We start from the raw sequence: 21,653 nt of genomic DNA, 5'->3' as shown, positions 1-21,653 counted from the left end.
CATCAGACTCCTGAACTCAGTCACGTGACTTCACTTCACCCCGCACACGCATAAACATCCAGTTTATACATTAACATTCACATACTGCCATTGCACTGCACTTTACGTTCCTATTGTTACTGTGTAACAACCTGTAATAAACCTGTTTGCACATCATACTCCTGTTTGCACATTATACTCCGATTTGCAATTATACCTATTGCATGCACATCATACTTCTCTATATATAAATATATATATATATATTATGTTAACCACTTATTTTTAAGTCTACAGTTTATCTCACTTATCATATCCACTTACTTTATATTTTATATTTTTATTTATTTTTTTATTTTTATCTTATTTCCTATTTTTATCTTACTTGATTTATTTATAACTCTACTTATGTTAATACTTTTTATTCTAATTTTATTCTATTTCTATTTTAATTTCCCTTGTGTTCTTGTAACTGTTATTTGCACTGTCCATGGAGCGGACCTGTTTACATTTCACTGCCAGTTGTATATTGTGTATATAACTGTGTATGTGACAAATAAAACTCTTGAATCTTGAATCTTGAAAACAGTTCTGTTGTCTAATGTCATCCTATTCTCTGTAACAATCTTTCGTACCATGCTAAATACCCTTTCTGAACTTGCATTGCTATGGGCAGGGCTCGAGACATGAACGCTTGTACGCCGGGACAAGTGGATTTTTTGAAGGGGCAAGTGAAAAATAATTTTACTTGCCCAACAGAGAAGTATCCTGAGTAAAATGTCAAAACAAAAAAATAACCAGGGAATCACCAAAGTGCAGTAATGATTCTGCATTCAGTTAGTGTAAGTGGCGATCGGTAGTGGATAATATAAAACGAACTGACAACAATGTTGAGTGGTTGAGGCTCGCGCAGCCTCTCGAAGAGAAAATCGAAAACAAATGAGCGGCGCTCACACACACAGAAACTCAGTTAACATACACGGTTAAAATGGTGTAGTTATTATATTTATAACATATGATACAGTTAAGCAACATTACACTAACAAGAGTGTTGTTTTCCAGAATACCATCACGACTGGAAATGACACTGATTTCATACGCCAGTTCCATAAACAATTAATTAACATTAAGTCACTTACATTTTATAATTAAATTCGCTGTCCCATTGATCACGGTATTTACACGAGGGTTTTTTTTTGTGTCTGTTTTGGCAGGAGAGCCTTAATCCGTCTCTATCGTTACGTCCATCATCATCCGTCTCTGTTTTGTTTTTTTCCCGCGTTGTCACTCGTCATCTGACCTCAGTCACACACTAGCCTCGCGACAACTGGCACCTATACTGTAGGCTACTGCAGATGCCAGTTATCGCGAGGCTAGTTACAGAGCTCAGATTGGAAATGTTTTTGTTTTTTTACTCCGGTATTATTGTTTTTTAATAACGCAGGTTAAAATACGGGAGATTTACAGGAAAATACTAATATGGGAGGACGGCGGGAAAGAAGGGTAAAATACGGGACTTTCCCGGCCAAAACGGGATACTTGACAGGTATGCCACTGAGAGAAAGTAAATGCTATCTCTGTGACCGGGACCCGATCAACTTACACTAATAAAGCCCATATTAGTGAACTCCCCAATTTCGAGCCTCCCCAAAAACAAGCTTTCAACTAAATGAAAAGGGACAAGCAGAGACGTAAATACCACAAACCACAAGTTTATTCACACACACACACACACACACACACACACACACACACACACACACACACACACACACACACACACACACACACACACACACACACACACACACACAGAGAGAGAAATTGCACCAATAAGCACTAGATGGCGCCAGAACCAAATGTCTTGCTTTCACAGCGCATCCGAGGTAACGATGCCCAGGCACTAACGCACTGAAGATATTCAATGATATCGCGTGCAAGGCACAACATCCAGCGTCCCAGCAATGGAACCGCTATTTAAAGGTACAGCAAAGCAGCAGCTGGTAACTTCTGCAAAACAACAAATACACATTTTCGTTTGCACTCTTCTCCCTCCCCACTCCTCTTCTGTCAAACATTTTATCACACAATATGGTAGGGCAAAAATAAATTAAATTACCTTGTGTATCCAACACTTACATACTCACAAACAATGCGTGGACCATAGACCGTAAAAAGATATGGACGACGCGACTTCATTGACTTCCGCTGACCAAAGTTGAAGCTTTCGTAGGCCGCTCACGGCGCTGACATCTTGGGACCGAGTCTGCGCAGTAGCGATCTCGGGACCGGAGTTGCGCAGTAGAGAACAGGAAGTAGAGGCGCGATTATCAAAAGCCCGCCCACACTCTCGCAGATGCAGAACAATTAATTATGTTGGTGTGAAATAAACAGTTATGGAAATGTAGAAATTAAAGCTAAAGCTCCAATCTCCTCCCAAAAATCCAGAAAAAAGTCTGTTAGTGCCTCAGTGACAAGTTCACTCAGAGAAGCCGTCAATCTCAGCTGTCAATCATGACGTCATACCCCCCGTTTTTATAGCATCAAATAAGTCACTAAAACTAAACTTATTTAAAAAACGAACACTTGAAATGAAATTATTGTAATAAAAACTGCCTAAAATGACAGAAACCATCTTTAGGAAACAATTATTTGAAGTGTAATTAAATAGTTTAGTGTGTCTCGCGCCCATTCAAATACATGGAGAGGCGGGGTTTAGGAGCTATACTGGATGCTAGACCGGCCACCGGGGGGCGATCGAGGCGCGAAAGCTTCAATTTCTGACTGGAGCACTACAGGCTTGGCGTACCCGACTAATCTAAAATTAGACAAACAACCACATTAATCAAGAGTGAATTAAATTAAAGTCCAACAAACACCCACATTACAAATTTATAATTCCCTCCCATCCATGAGCCCAAAAGTTAACAAAACATACCTTTCCAGAGGAGTGAAGGAGATACAAGACCTACACGAACAGGTCACATCAGTGCAATGCCATGAGAAGACTAATCACACCTGTGTCTATATAGGTGCGTGATTGCCTGACGTAACAACCCGCCGCGCAATCCACACACCGTTCTTAAAGGGGCCATCCTATTACTAGCGCAAACCCCACTCTTAAAAGGGCAATCCCACTACATCTATGTTTTGGGAAACTTTTTTCCTTGTCAGGACCGGAGCTCACCAACTCCAACCTTGGAGGCACTGTGTATCTGTGTATGTGCGCAGTATTCTGTGTTAAAGATCAGTATTGGAGGTGGATTACGGGCATCCTAAGAGAGGTAAAGAGGTAAACTTGTTGTTCTGGGCAAGCTGGCGCCTGCTCCAGAATCTGGAAGGTCACCACGTGCCTAAATCCGGGGTGAAAGCATATATCATATACGTATATGATCAGATCAACAAGCGATATATGGACATGTGAATCTGATTAACTGACAATGTGTGGAAATTTACCATGACTGTCCACTTTCTCTGAACCAATCAGAAACATCCACCTTGCAGAAATGACGTGGCTAGACCTTGAAAAGAGTATAACTGTTGAGAAATTGTATGTACGATAGACTGGTAGAGGGAGAGTGCGGCCTACGAACTCCTTGTGAGACTTGAAGCTGCCTTCTGCTGATGAAACTGCAAACTATTCTTCAGTAAATTTTTCTTTAATTAATTGCACTCCTGACTCTTGGTCTTCATTTTTCACTACTGGTCCTGGGTCCTAGACTGTTACCCCAACAGAGCGTTTGCACCTACGTCACAGTTTGGTCAGTTACCCGGATGCCATTTTGGAAATACTCTGATGTAAACAACAGCATGTATTGCATGATTTATGTACGGCGTAAGATGTTGTTCTACTAATTTATGATGTCTAAACTACGGAAAAAACATGGAAGCTGCTAAATCATATAGAGGACTTATATAGAGGTGCGAAAAACTAAAGTGAATACCGCAGCTAATGCCGGGTGCACACTGTGCGATTTTGGCCGTCTGAGTAGGGTTGCCGCCCGTCCCGTAAAATACGGAATCGTCCCGTATTTACAAGCAAAATGACGCGTCCCGTATCAAACCAATACGGGACGCGAATTGTCCCGTATTTTACATAGGTCCACACATAGTTCAATAAACATACGGATTTTGCAGTGTGGAGAAAACTGATAGCAAATATAAAGAAATCAATTTCACAATAAGTAGTACAGAAGCTCATTTGTGCGTGATTGCGTTTTAGCGGCTTTGTTGCCATAGCGACGGAGTCTTGAGACCATGCACTGTGCCTGTAAACTTGCGCGGTTTTTTAAAAACATGTCGAGCTCGCGTCACGTCCACCGTTTGAACGCAAGAGGATCTCCAGATATAGAGCTGAATATCAAAAAGGTATCAATGGGTCTGTCCCATAGACCATAAAAAAATGGTCTGTCCAGTAACTCATGATGAACTTCAGGCCAACTGCACACTTTATGAGAAGCATTTCAGTGGCTCAGACTGTCTGACTTAAAGGGTTAGTTCACCCAAAAATGAAAATTCTGTCATTAATTACTCACCCTCATGTCGTTGGACACCCGTAAGACCTCCGTTCATATTCGGAACACAAATGAAGATATTTTAGTTGAAAGCTGATGGCTGAGAAAGGCTTCACACAGGCCTCCATTGGCATTCAGTACATTGACACTTCCAAGATCCATGAAAGGCACTTAAAACGTCGTTACAAAGTCTATCTCACCACAGTGGCTCTACAATAATCATACAATGCGAAGACAATAGTTTTTGTGCGCAAAAAAAAATCAAAATAACACCTTTATCCAACTTGTTCTCGACTTCCGTGTATGCCTCCACGACGCATGCGCGAGAATATGACGCAGATCCGGCGTTCGGACATATGACCCAGAAGCGATTTGTTTACGAGCAGAGGAAGACGCGCGTGTCTAAGCTGTTGGATTCTACATTGATCGTGCTTTAGGTCTCGGCGTAGTGCTCAAAATGGGGCTTAAGTGTGTATTTCATCGAATCCCGAACACCGGCGCTACGTCATATTCTCGCGCATGCGTCGTGGAGGCGCACACGGAAGACAAGAACAAGTTGGATAAAGGTGTTATTTTGATTTTTTTTTGCGCACAAAAACTATTGTCGTCGCATTGTATGATTATTGTAGAGCCACTGTGGTGAGATAGACTTTGTAACGACGTTTTAAGTGCCTTTCATGGATCTTGGAAGTGTCAATGTACTGAATGCCAATGGAGGCCTGTGTGAAGCCTTTCTCAGCCATCAGCTTTCAACTAAAATATCTTCATTTGTGTTCCGAATATGAACGGAGGTCTTACGGGTGTCCAACGACATGAGGGTGAGTAATTAATGACAGAATTTTCATTTTTGGGTGAACTAACCCTTTAAAGCAGCAGCGCTGACACACACATCCCTGCTTCTAAAGGTATAGGCCTATAGTTTTTCTTTTTATGGATAATATATAATATAATATTCCATACATTATCAGAGCTTGGCAGACAGAATTATCGTTTTTTTAGACAGGGTAATTAATAGATTATAGCCTAATAAATTAGGCTAGGCTATATTAATAGCCATACATAATAAATAATCCTGTCATATAAAGTTTGACATTTAAAAAAATATTTAGATAAAAATGGGACAAATAATTACATGATAATATAGTCATAATTTAATTTAATAAAAAAATTAACATTTTTGAAATTCAAAAAAGTGATTACTGGTTCAGAATGGCTGCTTAAAGGGACAGTTCACCCAAAAATGAAAATTCTATCATCATGTATTCACCTTTAAGTTGTTCCAAAAATGTATACATTTCTTTGTTATGTTGAACACATAGGAAGATTACTATGGAAGTCAATGATGCCCCCAAAGCAGCCTGGGTACAAACTTTCTTCTAAATATCTTCTTTTGTGTTCAGCAGAACAAAGAAACTCATACAGGTTTGGAACATCATGAGGGAGAGTAAATGATGACAGAATTTCCATTTTGGGTGAACTATCCCTTTAAAGTGCACCAAATAGGCTCTAAAGAGTTCTTTAGAAATAAATGAATGGGTGTCCCTTATTTGGCCACACTAAAGGTGGCAACCCTACGTCTGAGACAAATTTTGAAATCCTAAAAGATTTCTCTGATCCTAGGCTAAAATCTGAAGTCTTTGATCCTTAGTTTGACATGTGCACCGACAACCGATTAATGACCGTTGCGATCAAATTTTACCTCGGACAAAATTCTGGCAGTGTCAGAAGATTTGAGGTGCAATCCTGCAGTGTGACTTCTTGTACGACGATGTCAAATCAAGAACCACCAGGAGCGCAAAACCTGATGACGCATTTCGTGCGACAACATCAAATCACAACAGGGAACATGTTGAAAAGAGTCAGGTGAATGAAAAATGCCACCGCTTGTTTTTGTTGTTTGCTGAACGCTACCATTGTGTCTGTGAATGCGGCTCACCGTTACCGAACGTGTCACGGATAGATGACGTAAAACTCAGTCCGTACGAGTCTCTTGCTTGCGTCCGTTTTTCGCGTCTGACTGTCGTACAGTCTGACATAATGACAACTGAGATCCTACAGTGTGACATGTATTACATCGGGGATCATGTTCGCAGAGTCTGACAAGACAATTTCGCAGAGGATTTTGTAAAATCGCACAGTGTGCAGGACCCTTAAGACATATAAAGTAAAATAGCTGCTAGGAGTGACTGTGCTGGTCATGTACAGTCATTTGAGAAAGAATGTGCCAGTTCTACTGTTAAAGAAAGCAGAACATTGCATCCTACCAGTGATGAATTATCATCATTATTCAACACTCCATTTTATTCATGATTGACCACATCCACACGAAGCCAGAGCTTTCCCTATCCAATCTTTTTTTCCCCTCGTCTCAAGAAATATCTGCATACACACGATACCACTGAAACAGACTCAAATGGATGCAGTATCATGCCAGTATACATGTGACGCTGTGATTCTGCCACAGAAATACACTAAAAACGAGAAGAGTTGTGGCTAGAAGGGGTACAGCAACGGTCAGAAATGAGGCAAAATCTCACAATAAAATAATAAATAAATAAATCTGCTACTTACCAGATGTGTTGTATTAACGCCTACACCTACCCCAACCCTAAACCTACCCTTACAATAATGCAAATACAGTAATTAAATGGTGCAATATTGATGTGTGCCCAGTTCCCATAGTTGTTTCCCTTCTAGTCTTTAACGTGCAGGACGTGGTGTGATGACATCACCGTTTCACAAAATATACGGATTGGCTGTACACACGAAAACGCAAGGGTGACGGTTTCAGATTTATCCACTCTGGGACCCAGTTTAAAATTTTCCTCTAGTGTTGACTGAACTGCGAAATGAGGAGGCCATTTGTAAATTATAAACATTTCAGTATCAGAGGAGCAAGCAAAGGCAGTTGAGATAGCTACAAGGGATCAAGCTTCTTCTAAACTGTGTGGTTTCAGTTTCGTGCAGGTCGAATTACAGCATCTAAAAGGAAAACTGCATGTTGCACTGATCCCAATCAACCAGCTCAGAGCTTGATCAAAAGTGTATGCGATCCCTAATCATTCAAATTTACATCAAAAGTATGGGATCAGATTCCCGCCTAATGTATTGCGGTCACGCTTAAAAAAATAATAAGCGTGAAAACATGTGAAAATATATCACACAAAACTGAAAAATCAATGCAACGTTAACCAGAATCACAAACAACGCAGTCACGGAAATAAAAATAATAAGCGTAAATCAAACATTTAAACAAGTTTAAAATTATATTGCTCAAAACTGAATCATGAATTCAAAATTATCTGAATCGCTCACAAAATCATGTTTTCTGAAAAAGAAAAAAAAAATCCTTTTTTTGTATGTCCGTGCTCTTTTCTCCTTTGGTCTTTTGTTCCACATTCTGCGCTTGCATTTCCAAATGTTGCAGTTCGAGTTTCATGTAAATTATGGGTGGGTCTTAGCATCATCATTGGTCCACTAGTTCTAGATTGACAGCTCATCCTCTCTAGGCAATCAATCAAAGAGGGAAGTTTACGTCACTCCAATGCGACTTATGCCGCAGCTCAGCCAGCCTGTTGAGCTACGACTATAACGTGTTATCGATCTCTATCACTGCAAGGAAATACATTATTGTATTGTTATGAATATAATCTTATGACTCTTTTGTATGATAGACGTTTTAGGGGGGTTTCTCACAATTAAAACAGTCAATTGACATGATAATGTAAATGTGTTTTGATTTATTTTAAGCTGTTTAATCATTATAGGCCATTTTTAACTGTAAAGACATGCAAATAGAAGGGCGAGCTTAACTCTTAACTCTAGGGCTGAACGATTCCTCAAGTAACTTGAATTACTCAAATTCAAAAAATCATTGAGGCAAATGCTTTGTGTAGTCCATTTAACTGCACGGTCATGTTGGAGAAAGACAATTCTTGTGTGAGGACTAGCGCATATTGCACGGATTGTGGTTATATCCGCGGGTCAGGTGGGTAAAGTAATAAAAAGTAAACATTTGCGGCAGTTCGCGGATCTTCGTGCGTCAGGTGAAGCGATACCAGCACTCAAAACACAAAACCAGCATGAATGGTTTGCACATGCATCACCGTTATTGTGATGTGTATGTGAAATGTTTAATTGATGTCATCGAAATAAACCATTAAAATGTTCTCAAAGCTAAGCGCAACAGATAGCAGAACACGCTGTAACTGTTGTGTGCGTGTGATGCGTAGCGCTCGTGCTTTCAGAGCTGCGTGCTTTCATTGATTTGCGTCTGATAGGAAGCGTTGCGGAGAAGCACGTGACTCGCCATAGACATAAACAGAAAGAAGTAGCTCTGGCTGCAATGTTCTTCCACAAGATGCATGCAGTTCTGTTTATTAACCACTAGAGCACAAAAAGTTACGGACTCCAGTTTTGATGTATGCAATTTCAGCAATAAAACTTACAAATTTTCTAAAAAAGAAACAAATTAGTTGTTCATTTTAAGATACCCGTCTTATTTTCTCTTGTATATTTAGTATCGCTCTTTAATAAAGAAAAAGTACTTCTTATCCGATTAAATAAACTCTTACCCAATGTGGGCAAGTTTCAAACTTTTTGAACAATCTTAGAAAATCATGTTTTTGTCAAATACTTCATCAGGAAAATCTCATCAATAGCGGTAAAAAAAACAGTTAAAAGATACAACTAAGTTTTGATTCTCAGTTTGTTTACCCATATACTCTTTAGCTAATAAGGTTTAAGCGTATTTGGCTTGCTGTCCGCGGTGGAGGGGCTCGAGGAAGCTGCTTCTACTCGAGCTTAGATTTACCCCCCCAGGGTAAATAATTCCTATAAGAATTGCAATTCCTATAAGAAATATAAGCAACTTTTCGGTCAACTGTAGTACACAAAAATCGCAGAATACCCGCCAGGCACTCATATAGTTATAAAATAACTACCTTTACATAGGAGATTTTTATAAAAACATAGTAGTAGATATATACCCGCACGTTCATCTACACAGTTAAAGAAATTAATTCATCAATATTTCCTCAATTAGTACATTTTTGTATCATAATTTCCTGCGTGACAGGACTGACCGTGGCATGACAGGTCTGACGGTGCTGTGACAGGACTGACTTTATGGATTTCGTTGATGTAGAAAAAGTTATGTTTTGTGTTCTTTATTTAAGTTTTGGTACGCATTCCTATTTTAAATTATAATTTTAATGGTAATGTAATATTATACTATGCTAAAGTCTTGTTCTCAGCCAAGGACATATAATAAGGACCTAATTCATTACAATATGACTGACAACTGATATAGTCCAAACATCTTTTTTATTCAATAAACTGATTTCATTTTATTTCAATATAAAAACATATTTAATTTAACAATTGATTTAACAATTCATTAAAATTTCATTGAACAATAACATGGCCAGATACAATAACAATAAACAACTAAAATGGCACAAACACAGGCAGGAGTGAAAACAAAATTGTAATGGTAAGTATGTGGTAAACTTAGTTTAACAATAACAATTACCAACTAGAATGGCACATTTCTAATCCTTATGCTCCACAAGCTTTGCCCAAATGTCTTTTCGGATCTCGTGGTGACGGGTGGTTACAGGCTGAGGAGGTGGAATGAAACAGATTACATCGTCGAATCTATACAAGATCATGTCTTCTCTGGTGGGCCAGAAGAATCGGTTCACTCCCACAGGGTGCATGCATTTGCACCTGAACCTCATCAATGGCGGTGATGATGCCTGGGTAGATGTCTCCGTCATATTTTATGGCGCACCACTTTTGAATGACTTCTGGACCCCATTCTATCTCTTCTGTTGTTGGTGTGCTTGGTGTGTTGAAGCTGAACGCCTTTGTGTTATAGCATGTGCACTGTAGAATCTTGTCTACAGTGCACATGCAGCTCACGTCCCGGTACAACATATGCCCAGGAGATGTAGTGACAACCTGGTGTATTCTCATTGTTGATGGGACTTTGGGGATGCCATCTGGCATGTCCTTCATTGCCTTGTCAATGGATGCTTCGCTTATGTAGAACAGTTTAAGAGTGGTACCTGTGTGCACTAAGGCCTCAAACAGATCCATTGCATTGTGGATATCGTTGCCGTGGCTCACTAACCGATCCGCAGTCCTCTTCATAACACCTCCAACCCCATCTGGTGCCCCTGTACTGTGGCTGGCCTCGAAGAAATTCCATGTCCCAGCTTGTAATCCCTTTTTGTGGAGGAGGAAGGTGAAGAGGTAGAAATTCCCCTTCTGGCGGTATTGCGTGCAAGGTCCATCGCTGAGGAAATGGACCATTGTGACAGCAGGGAAGAGGTCCTTGACATAGGACAGAATGGGGCTTAGATGTTCCCATATGGCTGGGGGCCCCTTCAGTCGTGATGGCGAGATGGTGCTGAAGCAAACTGGCTCAGCGTCTGGTCCTACATATCAAACTCCAGTGTGCAGCATTGCTTGCTCATGGGATGCTCCAAAGTGCACTGCCTGGATCTCAGATGCATATTTACATATGTAATTCTCTGAGAAGTCCACGTGTATGATGCATTCGTTCTCAGCCATGTTCCTCTTCAGTTCCCTGCTGTATCGGTACTGTTGTCGAATGTTGAATGCATGCTGCTTGAATTTCACAAGCATGTTTTTGAAGAGCTCGATGAGGTCACCTAGCGTAGTCTCAATCTTCTTTTTGACTGTCTTCTTGAAGGTTGTTTCAATGTTGTCCTTTGTTTGTCCTTTGGTGTCCTCTGTGACCCACTGTATGTATGCCACCTGGGTGGAGCCTTCATATTCCCTGAGCAAGGTGAAGTCCTTCTCTTTGCAGTCCCCACAGTCATTGTACATGCACTCTTTGTTGGTTTGGTCACAACAGATTTCTGCCATCAATGTTTCCAGGTCAGGGGTGTTGAGCAACTTCATGCTGAAAAGATTTTGAGCTACAAAGCCCAAGTTCTCATGCAATTTACACAAGCATGTTTCCCTATCGGAAATTGTTGGGTGCACTACCCAGTAGGGCCGAAGCCTGCAAAACAGAGAATAGGAAACGGATTTTCTTGGATTCTCTGCCAAGTATTTTTTGTGCAGGTTCTTCAGGGTGTCCATAAGGAACCTCTTTTGCATCCTGACCTTGGCTTGTGTTATGGTCTGCTTTTTCCCCGTTGTCACACGGCTCTCGTCTTCTTTCTTGAGAAAGAGAATGGATTCCCTCCTACTGACTTCCATCGCCTTCGGGTGAAGCCAAGGGTACTTTGGGCATATTTTTGTAGCCTGTATTTCTTCACAATCTTCCCTGTCACCAGGTTACTGATCAGCCTTCTTTCCTGACTATTACCTGCTTGTTGAATGTGTTGCTGTAGGTCTCCAATCAATGCCTCATGGTACAGGGCTTTCCTTGCACTTGGGAGTGTTTCTTGGCCTCGTCGCTTTTATTGCTGGAGACCCTGATCTTGTCAGCACCTGTTGGAACCTTTTTTTATATCGCTCTTTTAATCTTTTTTCAGTTGCCAAGGCCTCTTGTAGCTCTTTCACTTTGTCCTGGAGCTTCTTCCTCTCTTTCTTGGAATGCTTTCGCCCCGCTATCTTTTGCCTGCAACATACATCCCTTATTAAAAGGTTACACTGCTCTATTAATTTGCTGTGTAGTTCTATGGAAAATCATTTCATATATAAAGTACATTTTACTATGATACAGCAAATGTATTCAATAGGCATTTAACTGAATAGCACAATGTAAAGTAACTGTTACCACATTATATTACTATTCATTAATAACAGGGTAAAGGCCCGGGTATACTTCACTTACCGCGCCCGGACGCGTCACGAACGCGGACGGCCGAAGTATACCCGGGCCTTAATACTATGGTAATCTACATTACTTAATAAATTACATGGTAATAACGAAAAATTGCATGTAATTTCCTATGTAATAATATAGATATTACCATGGTATTACTCTGTTATTACAAAGCTGTAATATGAAGTGGTACTGTGATGGTAGCCCTTTCTAACCTTGAAGGCCCTGGCCCTGGAACTGCTGCATTTCTCTTATGTCTAGAGGTTTTCTGTTGCTCTCTCCATAATTTGCGCCTATGTTTTTGGTCTCGCTCATTCAACTCATGAATACTTTTCCTTCTTTCCTTTTTCTACATCCATATCTCCCTTTCTTTCTGAAGATGTTTCTCCTTTCTGTCAGGGTCTGCATTTAGTCATGCCCGACATTGTCTCTGTCTCTAAGCTGCACTAACTGGAGCCATTTAACTGCAATCTGTATGAATTGGAATAATTAGTCATCATTACGCAAAGCCAATATAAATGACAAATATATATATATATATATATATATATATATATATATATATATATATATATATATATATATATATATATATATATATATATATATATATATATATATATATATATATAAATATATAAAATGTATATCAATCATGAAATATCATTAACATACAAAATGCAACCTCAAAAGCAGTGCTACATAGGCCTAGGTAAAAGAGGGACAAAATTAAAAAAAATTGTTGATGCGCATAAAAAGCTTCAAATTTACAGTGTAATGTCTATTTTTTTCAAATAATGTTTTACTATGGCATGCGTTAAATTCATATTATATGCAATAAAGGTAATAAAAAAGAACAATTCCATTGATTTGTAAGGCCCTGTCACAGGACTGTCAGGCCCTGTCACACAGGGACTGTCACACGTTTACATAAAACACACATTTTATGTAGAGTTTTATGTAAACGTGACAGGACTGACCGAAAACATGGGGACAGTTGTAAAATAGTATTTATTTGTAGAATTGATGTATAATTTCATGTTTTTAATTAATTGATGTGAATGATAATAACTTAAACTTGTTATTGATGGAGGTTTTTTTCATAACAAAAGTTTTTAGCATAAAACTATCAAAGCTGCAGCTCCAATTCGGCTGAGGACAAAGACAAGGACAGGATTTGTAATTTTAAAAAGTGTTTTTAATAAATAAAAAAATATCTGAGAACCTAATGAATGACATTAATTTACAAAACAACTCACAGAAATCAACCATCAGTCAGTTTTAGACATTTTTTGGATGAAATACTTTTTATGCACTGTAAACAATTCAAGGACAGATAATGTACGTTTCTGGTAGAATGTCCCATATATATATATATATATATAAATATAAAACAATAGTTTCACCTGCTGGAAAGTTCTACACTACTAGTGCTAGGAAGAAGAGAATGGTAAACAAGATGCCTAAATCTAAGTAGGTGGAGATGGGGAGGTGGAGGGATGCAAAACAACTGATGCCTAAAGGAGGTAGGAGGCTGCTTATATGGTTTGGTGGTTAATTGAAAGATTAGATGGGTTCACGCCTTGCGTTTGTGTACATCACTAATTGAAAGATTAGATTACGTTGTGAACTTCACAAAGCGTTACGAGTCTCCGGTCCATCCAGTGAGACAGATTTGGTTGCATGTGAGGCTATGTTTAGACTTCAGGTGAATCTGATTATTTCTCAAATCAGATCTTTTCAGGCAAACTGTCTGCACTATTAATTGCGAGTGATCAAATAAGATTTGTGTGTCCAGATTAGTGGTGGGCCGTTATCGACGTTAACGTGAGACTCTTATCGGGCGATAAAAAAAATATCGCCGTTAATCTATTCTCAAAGTTGGGTTGGGAGCTGGGTCTATACTACGCAAGCTATGATGACTTTCACCTTGATATTTTAGCGCGGATGTATACCTAGCCGAATTGCACTGTAGGGGGCGAGAGAACGAGTCTTCGAACCTGTGTGTATGCCTACTAGTGTTGTCAAAAATATCCATATTTCGCTATGTATCGATACTGAAATATCTGAAACGATACAATACTCATTTTCTACAGTATCCATATCTGCTGCGCTCTCCTCTCCGTCCGACAGCGAGTTGACACGCACCTGCCTCCTCTCATTCAGTCCGTTTAATCCTCTGAACACAGTGAACGGGTGTTCTGCAGGACTTTGTTAGTATTGGTGTGACTGGTCTGAATTGCGCGGGGTTGCACATAACGTTATTAATACTACTAATTCCCGCTTGCATCTGAAACGCACACACACATATCGTAATAAAGCCACCTCTGACATACAAGGGCAAAAATGAGCTCCTTTTTCCAGCTTATTAATGGTCAAATACACTCAAAAATGTCTCAATGCCCATCTTGGTGAGTTTTAACGTGAACACAGTCGTAACCAGCTCACAGGAACAGTGGGATCCATGCGTGCATCAGGTCTTAAAGGGACAGAAGTTATTTATTATTCAAACTACAAAAAGACAAACGATCACTTACGAGCACACATATTCTGAATGCCTTCGGCAGAATTCAAATCTAGAGTCTAGATTTTAATCTAGATTAATTTTGGAATTAATGAATCTACATTAATCTAGATTTAAAAAATGTATCAATGCCCACCACTAGTCCAGATATAACCAATCGATCTGCATGGATTGCTTAGGTAACGGCAGAGGTGTATCCATGTATAGGACGTGTGACGAAGCTTTCAAAACAGATGCAGGAACAATAGAGGTGCATCATCTCGCTCTACAAATGTCACACAAGAAAAGCACAGTGACGAAGAACATTGGTCCTGTGCCAAAGTCACGGCCGGCTTCTCGTGCAGCGAGGGGTGCGGTGTTTCCGTTTATTTTCATTACACTGAACACAATTAAATTCATCCAGAGTGAATGTGCAGATGATTTTTGAAATCGCTCCTTTTTCTAAACCTCCTGTCACACTGATGAACACGGCAATGTCTTTCCAGAATGAGTTAGCAAATGACGTTTCAGGTCTCTATGATGTGTGAAACTTTTTTCACAGTGAGGGCAGGCAAACGGCTTCTCTCCAGTGTGAACTCTATTGTGAGCACTAAGGTTTCCTTTAGTTGTGAAACTCTTTCCACAGTGAGGGCAGGCGAACGGCTTCTCTCCAGTGTGAATTCTCATGTGAGTCTTAACATTTCCTTTTTGTGAGAAGCTCTTCCCACACAGTTTGCAGGTGTAAGGCTTCTCTCCAGTGTGACTTATCAAGTGGATATCAAAGGATTCTTTATATGTGAAACTCATTTCACACAGGGTGCAGGTGAAAGGCTTCTCTCCAGTGTGAATCCTCATGTGAGTCTTGAGGTTTATTTTAGTACTGAAAGGTTTTCTACAGTAAGAGCACATGAAACGCTTCTCTCCATTGTGAATGAGTTTGTGATATGCAAGACTTGCTTGTTGTGAGAAGCTCTTCCCACACAGGTTGCAGGTGAAAGGCTTCTCTCCAGTGTGAATCAGCATGTGAGTCTTGAGACTTTCTTTATGACATAAACTCTTTCCACAGTGATGGCATGGGAAAGGCCTCTCTCCAGTGTGAACTCTCATGTGAGTCATAAGGTATTTATTGAATCGGAAACTTTTTTCACACTGCTGGCATTTGAAAGGCTTCTCTCTGGAGTTATTTATTATATGCTTTTTAAAGCGCTTTATGTCCAGAAAACTCATTCCACACTGACATAAAAAACAGTCATCTTTTGATTTAATTCTCCTGTGGTGATTAAGGGTTTCTGTCTTTTGAGCTCTTTTTTGTGTTGAACTCTTTTCAGTCTGTGAACAACTAAAAGATTCTTCTCCAGTTATGAAATCAAGTTTCTTTTCCATTTCATTCAGTTCTTGACTCTCTTCTTTCAGCAGCATCAGGTCTAAGGTGAACAGAGACAAATACAAGTTAACACCAGTTTAAATGGCACAAATCAGACATCAAATCATTTAGACATTTAGAGAAACAAACAAATTGATAAGTTGATAAACAAATAATCTGCCGATATGCTAGATCCTATAGCCACTAATCGGCTTAAAGATGGGTTTCCTGTAATCCCAGAATCTCTTCTAAATATTGTTAACTTTTCACTTTCTGTAGGACACGTCCCAATAAGGGTGGAGAATGAAAATACACTAGAAATACACTTTCCACCAAGTTATTGATCCGACTTTAAAGACATTGTACGACTTTGTTATAATTTAACTTACCACTGTATATCTTAACTAAAATAAATGAAAAACTACGTGGTTAAATACAAAAACATTTATTTAAATAACGCTGACACACCAGTAAGGCATAAAATAATGGGTCAAACCCTGAGAAATACAACAACAATGTTAAAATAAAATAAGGTGTCCGGGTACATTAACCTTAACTGACATAAATTTAGCCTCATTGCTGTAGCGTCTGGAGTCTCTCCGTCTCTCTCTCTCCGTTTCTCTCTCATGGGATCAAAGTGATGCGAAACAGCAGGGATGCCTTTCGCTACCAAGCTCTGCAGGGAAGTCAGATCCCGGCACCCATACGTCTGGGGCGAATGGCCCTCAATGCCAGGCTGACGACCCACCAGAGAATGGCCAGGCCTACGACAATTGCTCTGGGGGGGAACTTCAAAAGATCCCTATCACACACACACACACACACCCCGGGCCACTAGCTCACACCTGCAAAGGGGCCGAGAACTGACCTCCACACACACAGACAGCCTGTGCCATGTGGCTTGAACTATTTTAATTAAACCATCCCAGAAATATATGTGATGACCCCTTTTGTTGTATGTATGTTGACCACAAAGTATATATTTATGTATTTGTGTGATGTTAATCTTAAATGCTCAAGATGGCTCTGTAAAAGAGATACACCGTCTTTCATGCATTTAAACTAGCATGTTTGGTGTCTATCCGTTCCTCTTTCTCTGCCTTAGCCAATTATGTAAAAAGTATGATTATGACATGTACCGTTAATATGCTTAGCCCTTTTGGAGCAAAACCTCACTCGTTGTGTTTGCCAGCATTAACATTCCAGTGAGTGATAAAAGTCCAAACAAAGGAACTTTCCCGCCTCCAATCCACATCTACGATTGGTCATCTCAGAGAAGGTGGGCGGAGGTTACTGGACTTTAAAGTACAGTAACTCGAGCACACCCGTGCTCAGTCATCTTGCAAGAACCCCGGACGAGACAAATTCCCTTTTCCTCCTATCTCATCAGCGCGGCTCGCGGGTTTTCGACCTGCGAGCCGGTGCGGTCCAGCCAAGCTGATGTTTCCTTGAAGATCGACGCGCTCCGCGACGCAGTCAGCGGACGGACTTAGCTGGACGAGATGCACTTTCCCTTCCAAGACGACACCTTTAAAAGTCCCGCGGACCAACGAAGCTCTGGAAGAACCAAACGGAGAGAACGCTTCAGCGCGCAAACTCTCTGAGAAACGCCAACGCACACATCTTGCTTTACACAACACCAAGAAACCATGCAAGTATCAATTCTACCGAAATTTAGATGCGTTTTAAAGATTGTACCCCTGTTTAAGGTGACATTTCTTGCTGGCTCCAATGGTTTTGTCTGGGAAGGTGTCGGATCGGACACGATCTTACCCTCCTTCCTTTCCTTTCCCTTCCCCTCATCCTCCTCTTTACTTTCCACTATTCTGTAAATACATGTATTCTTTATGTAGTCATATGTAATCGTAGTATTAATCTTTATTAAAACCATGATATTCACGTTTTGATTGTCATTGTTTGCTCACGGAACACGAGTCCCTTTAATGTCAGATCTAAGCTACGAGCTCTTATAAGCATCGTTGAATGCTTTAATTAATACCATAACTCGGAAAGTTTGTCCTTTGTGGCCAGAGGGATAAACTTCCCGAAAATTGGGTAGGAAGAATAGACCTGGTGAGTGGATAAGGAATCTCCGCTCGTCCTTTAAACGGAACGGAGAGGAATTTTGAATCAACTCCCTTGAGGTTATTCTGTGATTATTTAATATAGATATATCTGTAGTTAATTACAATAAATTGTTGTTAACCATATATATATATATTATATTGCATAAATACCGAGGTGAGGTATTCCCATTTTGGGTGATTTTGGAGATTGGTGATTAGATTATAACCCGTTATGATTAATCATAAATCCCTAAATATTAATACCCACAATTCCCTATTGAGCTAATTTTTAATTTAAATATATATGTAACCCTAATACGCTACATTGGATAACCATCTTTAACAAGATGACAGAGACATGTTCTCTGTAGTGACCAATCACGCTTCTTTGTCTGGCAATCCGATGGATAAGTCTGGGTTTGGCGGTTGCCAGGAGAACAGTACTTCCCTGACTGCATTGTGCCAAGTGTAAAGTTTGGTAGGGGGGATTATGGTGTGGGGGTTGTTTTTCAGGGGTTGGACTTGGCCCCTTAGTTCCAGTGAAAGGAACTCTTAAAGCTTCAGCATACCAAGACATTTTGGACAATTTAATGCTCCCAACTTTGGGAACAGTTTGGGGATGGCCCCTTCCTGTTCCAATATGACTGTGCACCAGTGCACAAAGTAAGGTCCATAAAGACATGGATGAGCAAGTTATGGTGTGGAGGAACTTGACTGGCAGTCCTGACCTCAACCCGATAGAAGACCTTTGGGATGAATTAGAGCGGAGATTGCGAACCAGGCCTTCTCGTCCAACATCAGTGCCTTACCTCACAAATGCGCTTCAAGAAGAATAGTCAAAAATTCCCCAAAACACACTCCTAAACAAGTTGGCAATATAATGTAACATCTCTATTTACATTCCCCAAAAACAATCAACACAGTTTATTTTTTACACTCTGCAAGCTTATCATCAATTTGTTTTTCAATCTTCAGAAGAGATGCTTGGTAGAGCCAAGGTAGAGATCACAAAAGAGCTGCTCCTTTTGGCTGCAGGAACCAGGCAGAAGTACCATGTCTACCGGGATGAAGAGAAGAGAAAGAAAGAAAGAACGAACAGCAACCTTGAAGAAGAAGGCCCTCACAGATGAGCTAGATAAGGAATGGGCAACTTTTTTTTTGCTGATCAGTGGGAACTGTTGGATTTGGTGATTAATGTCAGATGGCTTGAAGAGTCAGGCTTATTCATCGGCTGATCTCTAGAGTAAAATGTCTGGCTCCATCCTAGCCCTCTTCTTTTTCCAAATCATCTAGCTCAGAGATGGTCAACTTTGGTCCTGGAGGGCCACTGTCATGCAGAGTTTTGCTTCAACCCAAATAAACTACACCTGAACAAGGTAATCAATGTCTTCATGATTACTAGAAAGCCTATTAGAAAGGCAGGTGGATAGAGTAGTTCACCTTTCCCTACCATCTCAATGTATTTTTTTACATTTGGCCAGAGCAGTAATCGTCTTTGTGACATATTGAGATTCTCAGTCTACCGGTGCCCTTCAGGGGACTTACCCTTCGCTGATGTCCGGAATTTTGAAGCCGCCATCGAAACGCACCCAGCAGAACTTCTCTGCAGTCCTGAGGATGCCGTATTCCCGCCTAGACTCCGCCTTCAGCCGCCTGCTGTTCCAGCTGCGCCATACAGCGTTATATCCTTTATTATCTGTGTGTTCTGTGTGTGTGTGCGTTCACCACTGCAACGCACACTTTTCAAAAAGAGCAGACAAGCGTTGTTGCAAATGCCTCGTCCTTCCTGCACCTCATGCAGAGGCCCTTTTCATGGCGGGGATCGCCACATCATCTGCGCGGCGTGTCTTGGACGAGAACACGCCCAAGCCGCACTCTCCCAGGGCGGCAGCCCTGAGTGCGATTAAATGGCGCTGCTGACCCTGCGGGCTCGGCTCGCCAGTTTCGATGCAGATCGCACCCCATCCGCTCTCCCTCTCGGGCCGCGCAAAAAGAAGCGGAGTGTTCTCACGAGCACACGCTAGACATCTCCCCAGTCCTGTTTATCCAGGAAGACCAGCACCCCTCTTACTCTTCCTCTTCTCTCACTCCGGCCGCGCTGAAGAAGCGCTGCGTACAGAGAATGCCAGAGTAAATGAGCGCACTCACGCCGGAGCTCTCCTCGCATGCCTCGCTCTCAGAATCCTCTTCGCTGTCTTTTGCCCGCCCTCCGCTAGGGCACGGCAGTCAAAAGCAACGCACACATCCAGGCTAGCTCATGCCGAGAGCGTTCTTAATGTAGAGCACGTACACACACACACACACACACACACACACACACACACACACACCGCACCCGGTTCCTGACACGTTCCTCACTTTTATTTTAGTATACATTCTTTTTTTGAAGATGGGCTACGAGGACTGCCCGATTTGCTTCCGTGGCTATCACCAGCTGAGCCAGCACCTAACCTTGACCCACCATGTGAAGAACAAGGCGGAAAGGAAGCTGCTTCTCTCCCTTCAGTCAGGGCGGGTGGACGTCCGGAAGGGCACCTGCCCTGTGGTCGGCTGTGGCAGGTCCCCCACCAGGATGGATCGCCATCTGATGGGGCACACAGAGCTGAGGGTGGGAGCTCGGGAGCTCATTGTGGCCCTGAAGCATTGCAAGATAATCCGCGACCTCGCCGAGCTCCGTGCCAAAAATCCGGACGTGCCCATCTCCACTTCAATAGACCTGGTGGAGTCTGGGGAACTGAACGACCCCATTGTCCCTCCGGAGGAGGAGGAGCAGCGTACCTGCACCAACCCCGGCTGCCTGAAGGTTCAGGACGAGGCGGCTGATTACAGGAAGCAGATAGACGTCCTCAGCATTGCGCTGAGCGACGTCACCCGGAGGTACTGTCTTCTGAAGAGGCGGACACGGGCCGACCCCTCCTACCAGGTCAACCGGGTCACTGGTCGGTTAATGTCGGCCCTACATTCCCCCGTGAAGGGAGCGGCGGCGGCGGAGCCGGAGGCAGACGAGCCCTGTGTCGGGCCCCCGGATGAACCGACCGGCCAGACCAGAGCCCTCAGCCCCCTGCCTTCCAGGATCAGCCGTCCTCATCATCGGGCCAACAGCGGGAGGAGGACCCTTTCCCAGACCACGGGACAGCTATAAATAGCCAGATGGTCCATGAGGTCAAGGTGAAGGAGGCCAAGGAGGGCCGCCTCATCCCGAAGGTCACTCTCCGCTAGTGCCTCGCCTCCGCCAAAGCCGGCCTCCCTGAAGTCCTGTGTAAATTTTTGCCTCGTCTCACCTCTCTCACACACACGTCCCTTAACGTTTCTCCCTTTTTTCACGCAGCCTGCCTTAAGGCGACGCTGGACAGGACTGTTCAGTGGTCATTGACCAATCAGCAGCCTGCTGAATCCAAAGAGGCGCCATATTATAAAAGTT

The 21,653-nt window shown here is 41.6% G+C and overlaps 1 protein-coding gene across 1 annotated transcript in view; it reads right to left on the bottom strand.

Moving 5' to 3' along the window:
* Positions 1-21,653, bottom strand: part of LOC307126149 (uncharacterized protein) — a 70,069-nt gene that overhangs the window by 33,344 nt on the left and 15,072 nt on the right. Inside the window, exon 3 of the mRNA XM_079816547.1 lies at positions 14,783-16,227. Within this exon, the coding sequence (XP_079672673.1) occupies positions 15,278-16,227 (950 nt within the window). The 3' untranslated portion in view covers positions 14,783-15,277. Of the gene's footprint in view, positions 16,228-21,653 lie in introns of the transcript that reaches the window.

Source organism: Gobio gobio (assembly GCF_949357685.1).
Source record: "Gobio gobio genome assembly, chromosome: 5".
NCBI lineage: Eukaryota > Metazoa > Chordata > Actinopteri > Cypriniformes > Gobionidae > Gobio > Gobio gobio.
This window is presented reverse-complemented; position numbering and strand designations above follow the sequence as displayed.